General features: G+C 41.8%; 1 protein-coding gene across 1 annotated transcript; it reads left to right on the plus strand.

The window, feature by feature from the left end:
* The first annotated feature begins 259 nt into the window (after nt 1-259).
* Nucleotides 260-10,068, plus strand: psmd2 (proteasome 26S subunit ubiquitin receptor, non-ATPase 2). Its single transcript, XM_035154628.2, has 21 exons — nt 260-463; nt 1,622-1,678; nt 1,774-1,938; nt 2,799-2,920; nt 3,087-3,311; nt 3,434-3,592; nt 3,722-3,866; nt 4,209-4,269; nt 4,414-4,560; nt 4,758-4,864; nt 5,874-6,001; nt 6,194-6,281; nt 6,375-6,537; nt 6,791-6,892; nt 7,041-7,192; nt 7,317-7,400; nt 7,846-8,014; nt 8,555-8,649; nt 8,732-8,858; nt 8,997-9,115; nt 9,303-10,068. Exons 1-21 carry the CDS (start codon nt 341-343, stop codon nt 9,483-9,485), a joined length of 2,721 nt encoding a protein of 906 aa, XP_035010519.1. The 5' UTR covers nt 260-340; the 3' UTR covers nt 9,486-10,068.
* The last annotated feature ends 271 nt before the right edge of the window (nt 10,069-10,339 follow it).

The raw sequence follows: 10,339 nt of genomic DNA on the forward strand, positions 1-10,339 counted from the left end.
GTGTTGAATATTTGGTCGTGACACTACAGTGTGTTGGAAAATATGGCCTCAAATGTGTGAGGACAAAAAGTAGATGCACGTTAAATGTGTTGACAATTAGACAAATAGCAACGAGCCAAAGTGCAGGAAATCACAGGACACACTGTGATAGAGCTGTTCCTGTGTTTTAAACTGATTTTACATTTCCTGAACCTGAACTACACACACAATAACATGACAATCCAAGCCAGTGTGGGGGCGCTAGAGAGCCCATCCTCGCACGCATTCTACCGAAGAAGAAGAAGCTGTCTGTTAGCTGCTCAGTTCCGCTCGCTGGTCGTTAGATCGTAGAGCCGCAATCATGGAGGAGGCAAAACAGAAAGAGAGCAAGCATCCCGAAAAGACGGATGAGAAGACGAAGGACAAGGAGAAGGGCCAGCAGCCCAAAGAGAAGGGGAAGGAGAAGAAAGAGGAGCAGGAGCTGGTGAGCGGGGACATTGTTCTCATTCAAATGTGCTGCTGAGCAGCGTCAAGGCGATATTTTGCCTTAGTCACTGCCGCTTTGACAACATGGTGTAGCGGGCCGAAGTCCGTGTCTTCAACACAGAGGAGACTGGTGCAGCCCCAGTGACTTTGTGCTCGTGTCTCTTATGAAATGCCACCACTCCGAGTTCTCGGTGTGTTTTCTGTCTTTTAAAAAAAATGCTGCATCCGTAACTCGCAGCGTTAGCTCGCTTTAGCCTAGCATAGCCCCAGCCGGTGAGCTAGCATTAGCCCGCTAGTTGTTATCGCCGCTGTCCTCAGTGTCTTTAATGTTAGCTCTGCTCGCCTAAGTCATAGCACATACAGCTAGCGAGGGATAGCATTGGGTTATACACTGAATGACACAGCAGCCAGGGTAAAGTAAAGTACTTCACAACACAACAATTAAATGTAACAACAGACTGATTTCACAGGTTAAGGTTTAAGATGTTGCTGTTTTTAACTTACCTGCTTGTGTGTTACACATGTTTTTACCTGGGCTGCTGCCTATCTTGACTTTCCTGACTAGAAAATAAATAAATAAAGTTAGCTTGGAGCGGACTTGATTAATCAGCCAACGCTGTCACTGGTCAGATTGTTTAGTCAGTGATAGTCAAGTAGAACATAGGGACATATAATTGAGTCTTTCTCTCACATTAAAATTAATATTATAAGTCATATGATGGGATGTCTGTAAATGCCCCGGTCAGGCTTTCACTGTTGAGTTGGACAGCTGCATCAGAAGCACAGTTGTACCATTAAAATCCATCACTTTCATAAGTTGTGCCAAATGACAACAATGCTTGACATCATGTGTTTACAAGGTCATTAAGTTACCACGTTCATTTTCAAACATTATCATCAGACTTATTTCAAACAAGAGAATATAATATACTACAGCAGCAGTAGTCCAATAGCTAGCAGTGTAAATCACTGATGCATTTTTAAACAAGGCACCATAGGTAAATACACTTTGTCACTGCCATCATGTCATTCTCAACTGAAAACTGTGGTTACCCCTCTCCTCTCTGACTCAAAGCATCAGTGACAGGTTAATTGCTGCTTAGATTTTTATGCTTTTAATAAAAAAAAACGTTATTCTCTTCTTTCATCACCTCAGTCAGAAGAAGACAAGCAGCTACAAGAGGACCTAGAGATGATGGTGGAGCGACTGAGTGTGAGTATTAGATTTATTTATTTTTTCCCCCATGTGTTAGGGGGTAGCTTCCTTTCACAAGTGAAATAAATGCAAAATTTTCTACACATTGGCAGGAAGAGGACACAGCGCTGCATCGTCCTGCGTTGGAAGAGCTGCGCAGACTAATCCGATCCTCAACCACCTCTATGACCTCGGTACCCAAACCCCTGAAATTCCTGCGCCCACAATATGGCAAGCTCAAAGAGATCTACGAGCGCATGGCTTCTGGAGAAAACAAGGTAACATTGTGCTGCTCCTAGAAAACTGAAAAACTCAAGTATGTTCAAATTTTTTTTAACTTTTCAGTAGAACTGCTCTGAAACAATGTGATGGCATCCACACAAGTGTATGGAATTGAATCTACAGAGTTTTTGAAAAAAATAAAATTGAAGGGTTTTACCCAGGATGAAAATAACATTATTAATGCATGTTTGTATGGCATTTATTGTAAACCATTACTACATTAGGATGAGTTTAAAACATTTGTTTGACATCAAATGTCTAGTGCATAGATAGTGTAATAACTTTATTTGCCAAAGGTACCAGAATAAGGCTACATCCACACTGCTACGTTTTGAAAACCCATCGACCCAGCTACGGATACGCCTGGCGTCCACATTACTCCGGAGTTTTCGAGCCACTAAAACAGAGACGTTTGGAAACGCTGCTGACCCCATTTTAGTTACAATGAAAACTCTGTGGCAGCGTTTTAGGCTAGACGGGTAGGAACTTTAATGTTTGGAAACAACGGTGTAGACATCGTCTTTGCCAACAGCTCTTGTGCGGTTAAATTTTGCATTTTACAATGATACAACTGCTTGCATGCATCTGAGATATTATTCAAACAATTCTGCAACTAACAACCAAATGCATCTTGTGGGCATTAGTTCACGGGCACATGATATGCATTTTCAGGTGGGTTAGTATGGTCAGGGATTAAGACTGCTACAGAGTCAAAACCGTTGTGTGGACAGAGATCATTTAGTTTGAAAATGTAGTAGTATGGATGTAGCCCCAATAATCGGCACAATTCAAAGCACTGAAAACCCAGTGACACATGAATTTAAGTTCACACTGTAAATGTTTTCTTTATTTGCAGCATTTCTGTGCTGATGTGGTCTCAGTGCTGGCCATGACAATGAGCGGTGAGAGGGAGTGCCTGAAGTACCGTCTGTTGGGCTCACAGGAAGAGCTGGCCTCCTGGGGACATGAATATGTAAGGTAAGTCAACAAACTACATACACCTGCAAGTCTTGTGGCTATTGTTGGAGCAGTAACATAACTTATTACGTAAGAAAACCGTGAGGGGTGTTGGGGTGAAATATAGTGTAATTTAGTGTTTGCTTCATTTCTTGATGACAGTATTTTTCTGCCCATCATCTTCCAGGCACCTGTCAGGTGAGGTGGCTAAGGAGTGGCAGGAGGTGGAGGAGAATGACAAAACACAGCAGGAGACGCTGTTGAAACTAGTGAAGGAGATTGTGCCCTACAACATGGCCCACAATGCAGAGCACGAGGCGTGCGACTTGTTGATGGAGATCGAGAGGCTGGACATGCTGGAAGACTACATAGATGAAAATGCTTATGGCAAAGTCTGCCTTTACCTCACCAGGTATGTCCAGGTTATACACTGCTCCCAAACACAATCATTGGTCATTAATAAATTTAGTTTATTTATATTTGTCACTGAAATACAACCGTTTAATTTCTTAACTTCTTTCCTGTGTCTTCTAGTTGTGTGAGTTATGTTCCTGAGCCTGAAAATTCGGCTCTGCTGAGATGTTCCCTGAACATCTTCCGAAAGTTTAACCGTTATTCAGAGGCCTTGCGACTCGCCCTGATGCTCAATGATGTGGAGCTGGTAGAAAACATCTTCACATCCTGCAAAGACATGTAAGGAAAAATGAATTATTCCTAGAGGGCATAAGATGATTATTGTAATGATATAAGTTATTAACCCATCAAGGTGGATGAACTAATTAACATTTTATATCTCTTATCTGATTGCTTTTTTGGGGTCAGTGTCATCCAGAAGCAGATGGCCTTCATGCTGGGTCGCCACGGCATGTTCCTGGAGCTTAACGAGGACGTAGAGGACTACGAAGACCTGACAGAGATTATGTCTAATGTGCAGCTCAACAGCAACTTCTTGGCCCTGGCCAGAGAGGTAACTAATAAAAAGCCCACTAAGCTTTTAATTGCGGACCGTTTGCTTGATTTGAAAGACTTAAGGGGCCTTTTTAAAAATAATACATTATAACGTTCCTAATTATGAAAACAATAGAGTTTCAGAGATATTTTGATGAAGTAAAATCTAGATGAATGTTATGTGGATGATGAGAAGTAGAATGAATGAAGCTTGGGGCGAGGGATATTTTCGAGGGGTCACACTGAAAGATTGATATGATTCAAAGTAGCAGGTTTAGGTTTAACTTTGAATAGCTTTTATTTGCTCAGTATGACCCAATGCATTTTACCCTTATTAACACCCTCATCTTCTCCTCCCCAGTTGGACATCATGGAACCTAAAGTCCCAGATGACATCTACAAAACACACCTGGAAAACAACAGTAAGTCCAGATGGTTTGATGGATGCTGTGTTTTGTGATTTACTGGCCACTGTGGCAAGTGAGCTGAAAGTTATTTGTTGGTTCGTGATGGTGAAAAACATTTGATTTGGCCATGTAGCGTGACCTCTACTCTGTATCTGATAGGATTTGGAGGGAGCGGCTCCCAGGTGGACTCTGCTCGTATGAATCTGGCCTCCTCCTTTGTGAACGGCTTTGTCAATGCAGCTTTTGGACAGGACAAGCTGCTCACAGACGATGGCAACAAGTGGCTGTACAAGAACAAGGATCATGGTAAATATGCACACAAATACTGTAGTATCTTTGGTCTTCAAAACCCTTGTTGCGTAGTCCTCACTGAACTTTCCCTTTCTTGACATAGCTGATTAACTGACATGCGTATATATATGAGGATTTTGTTAGTGGTCTTTGTATATCAGTGCTACTTTATTTGATTGTCCAGTGACTGATGATGTTCTGAATTTGTTTAGGCATGTTGAGCGCTGCAGCTTCCTTGGGTATGATCCTGCTGTGGGATGTGGATGGTGGTCTGACCCAGATAGACAAATACCTCTATTCCTCTGAGGACTACATCAAGGTAAACATTGGGCTGGGAAGAAAGGATGAACATTTCGATTTATTTTTTCTTACAGATATCCGATGCTTGTTAACAGATTATTAACCAACAAGAATAAAACAGCGTGTGTCTGACATATTAATGTATGTACGTAGGTAAATTGTTATTTTACACGTACAAGCAGCGACATTAATAGTAAAAAAAACAAGGATTCACTCATCACACACCTGCAGCACTGCTGTGCTCGCTTTCTCTCTCTCTCACACACACACATATACACACAAATCCAATCGCTTTAGTTGCCCATTTGACCATCAAAACATCCATAGTTCCAAGTTCTTTGCATCTTAGGCAGACACAAGGCGGCAGTCACTCCAATGCAAGTGAGACCAAACTGCATACATGTTTAGTGGGCGGTCACAATAATCGCTCAGGCCAGAACTACTCAGTCCACAGCAGACAACTCTTCTACTGATCTTTATGCAGAAATAGCAACTTATCCACATGCTGAGGGGTCAGTCTGTTAACTGTGTGAAACACTGTGGAGAATACCTGCTCAGATGTCCAAGGACTTTTAACTGATCAGTTATAGAAATTGTTATTGTTGGTTAGCGGTTAAATGGTTAATGATGAACGATGATGAACGATGAGGAATTATTGAAACTTTTTCTACAACAAAGTTCTTATTACTTTCAGATAAAGATATGGTGTCATTAACACAATCTTATCAATGTCCCATCAGTATCAACTCTTCTAAACCACACATTTTAATAGCTATCTAATAGTTTTTAAATGATCTACTTCAGCTCTTAAATTGCAAAAAATCTCTACATTCCATTTTAACGTCCAGTCAGCCAAATCCTTTGTATTGACTGGATTACAACCACAGTATGACTTCATCTACTTGGGACTCTGGCTCTCAGCACGACATGAGCTATTGTCAGGCTTATTACTATGGTGGAGAAGCTATAAAAATCAAGTTCTCAGTTTTTTAAATTGTCTTATACTTGTGTTATGTGTCTCTGTGTAGTCTGGCGCCCTCCTGGCCTGTGGCATTGTAAACTCGGGTGTGAGGAATGAATGTGACCCAGCCCTCGCCCTGCTGTCTGACTATGTTCTCCACAACAGCAATGTCATGAGGATAGGAGCCATCTTTGGGTGAGCAGAATATTAACAGACAGCCGTTGTTTAAAAAAAATAATTTGTTTTGTTAGGTCTTCCCTGCTTATCTTTTTATTTTATTTTTTGTTGTGTTGTTAATAGTTGGTTCCCTCCTCTAAGGATCAATACAGTTTTATGTTATGACGGCACTTTGTGGCTGTGTCTTGATCCTTGTCATCTTGTTTTCAGACTGGGCCTGGCCTACGCTGGCTCTAACAGAGAAGATGTCCTTTCTCTGCTTCTCCCCGTAATGGGAGACTCCAAATCCAGCATGGAGGTAAGGATGCATGTTCTGTGTTAAGGGCTCTTCTCATTGTACCCAGTATATGATCAGTTAAGCAAAGTTCAAGTATGTATGTTTCATCCCCAGGTGGTTGGAGTGACAGCAGTTGCATGCGGTATGATCGCAGTAGGGTCATGTAACGGCGACGTGACTTCCACCATCGTCCAGACCATCATGGAGAAGAACGAACAGGAGCTGAAGGACACATATGCCCGCTGGCTGCCTCTAGGCCTAGGACTCAACCACCTGGGTAAGGAAAAATATTTAGTGTATGTTCAGATCTGAACTGAGAATGTAATGACAGATGTTATTACCAGGTCTAATCAGAGTCATAGTGGCATTGGACCAAAGGAGAATTACATACACGAACAGGTGATGTGTGACTGCTCTTTCTGATTCTTGTGTTGTTCAAGATAAGTTTCAGAGGTCAGTTCCACTTCTTCTGCAATTTCTCTTTATCATGTTGCTCTAACTATTGATTTTGTCTCATTCACTTTCCATAGGTAAAGGAGAGGCAATTGAGACAACCCTGGCAGCTCTTCAGGTTGTGCCTGAACCCTTCCGCAGCTTTGCCAACACACTAGTGGATATCTGCGCATATGCAGGTCAGTCTCACAGTACACCCCCAGCAATTACCAAGCGATATAGTTATTGACACACCTGCAGATATCCATCAGACCTATGTCTTAAGATTTGATCACTACATTTCAAGGATTGCCATAACTCACACAAATATTTATTTTCCCACCTAAGGTTCTGGCAATGTGCTGAAGGTGCAGCAGCTTCTCCATATCTGCAGTGAGCACTACGAAGCCAAGGAGAAAGAAAAAGAGGAGGACAAGGATAAGAAGGATAAGAAAGACAAAGACAAGAAGGACAGTGCTGCGGATATGGGCTCCCACCAGGTAACGCATTATCATGACTCACCAACATTTCTCTCCATTATTAGTGCCTATAATCTGTATTATAGGTGTGTGTGTGAATCTGTTTGCTTGAAAATATTAGTAAACTGATCCTTTTTCATGTCAGGGTGTAGCTGTTCTTGGTATTGCCCTGATTGCCATGGGGGAGGAGATTGGCTCTGAAATGGCACTGCGAACATTTGGACATCTGGTCAGTAGCTCCTCTTACTGTCACTCTTCTGTAGCAAATATGTTTTTGTTTACTTTTATGTTATTCACCCATTTCAAAATGTTGTTGTACCTCACACTTAGGAAGGAGTGGCCTCTGTACGTGGTTATTTTGACTAAATAGTTCTTTCATATTTTCAGACCCAACCATTTGTCCCTTTTTGATCCGCATCGTATCTCCTTTGATACCTCTCACTACAGTTTTCTGTGTTCTGTCACTTATTGCGCCCTAATTTAATGATGGATCGAAAAAAAGAACCGTGCATAACTTGCTCCTGTCATATACTAACTATTACTACTGTGGTGTGACAGCTTAAATCTGCAATTAAAAAACTAAAGCCACATATAGTTTTTTTTCTTGATCTGTGCATGTTGGCAATGCATTTACACTCTGTAAAACAACATTTTCTCTGTATTTATCCCATCAGCTTCGTTATGGTGAGCCCACTCTGAGGCGAGCAGTGCCCCTCGCTCTGGCTCTCATTTCTGTGTCCAACCCTCGTCTCAACATCTTGGACACCCTCAGCAAGTTTTCCCATGATGCAGACCCCGAAGTCTCACACAACTCCATCTTTGCCATGGGCATGGTGGGCAGTGGTAAGTAGGATTCTGGGCATTACGTGGCATAAGGTTAACTATGTTATAATGGCTACCATGATTTCAAACACCTGTTTAAGTGTATGTTTCAATATTTTAATCTTAGAGCCTTTCATGTGCAGTAGCATATTTTTTTATATAAATAAATAGTTTACTTTTTGCAATCTGAAGTCATGGTAACAGTGATAGTATTAGACTTGCATGTTTAAGTAGAATATTTTGAGTATAATTACAATGATCTTATAATCCTGTGCTGATAACATATATGGTCTACATATCATAATTATTGTTACCTATTTTTAAAACTCAATGTATTGAAAACCTTTGAAAATGCTTCCATCCTAATGTAAATGTATGTCATTTCCCTTCATTAAAAACGGCACTGAAGTTTTTGACCACAAATAGCTCTGATTACTTGAAGGTCCATGTTACATATTTGACATTTTTCAGTGACGCACTATGCCGCGTCCTGTGAAAAAGCCTCTAGTGTCAACTTCCTTAACACATTTAACAGACTCCACATTTTTCCCGTTTCCTCAGGCACAAATAACGCACGTTTGGCCGCCATGCTTCGGCAGCTGGCACAGTATCACGCCAAAGACCCCAACAATCTCTTCATGGTCCGACTGGCCCAGGTGGGTGGCAGCACAAAAGGCACTCTATACCAGACAGTGTGTTTGAGTAAGTATTGACTCTCTGCTGTTTGTGCCTCCACAGGGTCTGACTCACTTGGGCAAAGGCACACTGACACTCTGTCCCTACCATAGCGACAGGCAGCTGATGAGCCAGGTCGCTGTCGCAGGACTACTCACCGTGCTCGTTTCCTTCCTTGATGTCAAGAACAGTGAGTTCATTTTTCTCCCGATGCACATGCCCCTGCTCTCTGCTTCCACTAAACATTGTCCATTATGGTTATGCAAGTTCATCATTAGTGGTTTCCTTGTGTTCACATTCCCCCTGCTTTTGATTGTGTGCATTTCAGTAATCCTGGGGAAATCTCACTACATTCTGTACGGCCTGGTCGCAGCCATGCAGCCACGTATGCTGGTCACATTCGATGAGGAGCTCCGGCCACTGCCTGTGTCAGTCAGAGTTGGACAGGTAAAGCTCATGATTACTTTGAGAAATGTAAAGACTGAAATGTTTATGGAAATTAAACCATTAGTTTGTATGACAAATTGCTTCTTGAAAAAATCATAAAAATTTAAGAGAATAATACTTTTTCAAGACTTAATAGTTGAAAGAAAACTGTCTCTGTATCTCATGAGTTTGTTTGATCTGTGTCCAGGCTGTGGATGTCGTGGGCCAGGCAGGGAAGCCAAAGGCCATCACAGGTTTCCAGACTCACACCACACCAGTGTTACTGGCTCATGGAGAGAGGGCTGAGCTGGCCACAGAGGAGTACCTCCCTGTCACCCCCATCCTGGAGGGCTTTGTTATCCTCCGCAAGAACCCCAACTACGAAACCTAGACTGCAGCCAAAAAGCCCACTTTTGTCGGTCTCTCCCTGTGTTTGTAAGGGTAGACCTCCATGGCTATTGGAAATTGTTATATTGAATTGTTTACTGCATGGCTGAAAAGAGCGAGGCGGGCCTACCCTACTGCTTTGTCTTCTCACTGTCATCTGTGGCCCAGCACCAGCAATCATTAAAAAAGGATAACTGGGGTCTGGTTAATTGGACTGGTATGACACAGAGGGTTAAACTGGGACCTTATCCGCTCCACATAGATGGTTCTCTTCATTGCTTTAAGTTTGATCCATCTCTCACGTGACCTAAATCAGCAGCTATACTGACAGGGGGGCCTCCTCTAAAGTGGGAATGTGTTTCAGTCATCAGTAAATTAATAAAAACTTTGCTCAGACCACATCGATACTTCACATTTTGTTTTGTTTTTTCCTTATACTTTTTTCCTCAGTCATTTTTGTAATAAGACCATTTACAAATATGTAATCTTCACATTTGTTGTTTATTTTTTGGGGGGGGTGTTGTTTGTTAGAGTACTGTACAAGGTTGAAACAAATAAAAACTCAAATCCACATGGTGGAAATCTTATGACTGTGTGTTCATTGACTAAGGTGCAAATAAAGTCATGGAACTTTATTAAGCATGTTGCAGGTTCTCCACAAGGAGGAGCCACTTAGTGGAAGGAAAGGTGCCTTGATACTAAATACACATGCAATCTTAGTGTGTACACACAGATATGTATATACTTATTTCAGGGAGTAATGGCAGCAGTAGTTCAGAATTAAATTCATTGACGTATGTGAAGTAGGCTACAATGAACAATAGCTCGGGTGTCTTGACCTAAAGAGTATAAAGATTG

The sequence above is a fragment of the Hippoglossus stenolepis genome, chromosome 4 (genome assembly GCF_022539355.2).
Source record: "Hippoglossus stenolepis isolate QCI-W04-F060 chromosome 4, HSTE1.2, whole genome shotgun sequence".
Classification (NCBI taxonomy): Eukaryota; Metazoa; Chordata; class Actinopteri; order Pleuronectiformes; family Pleuronectidae; genus Hippoglossus; species Hippoglossus stenolepis.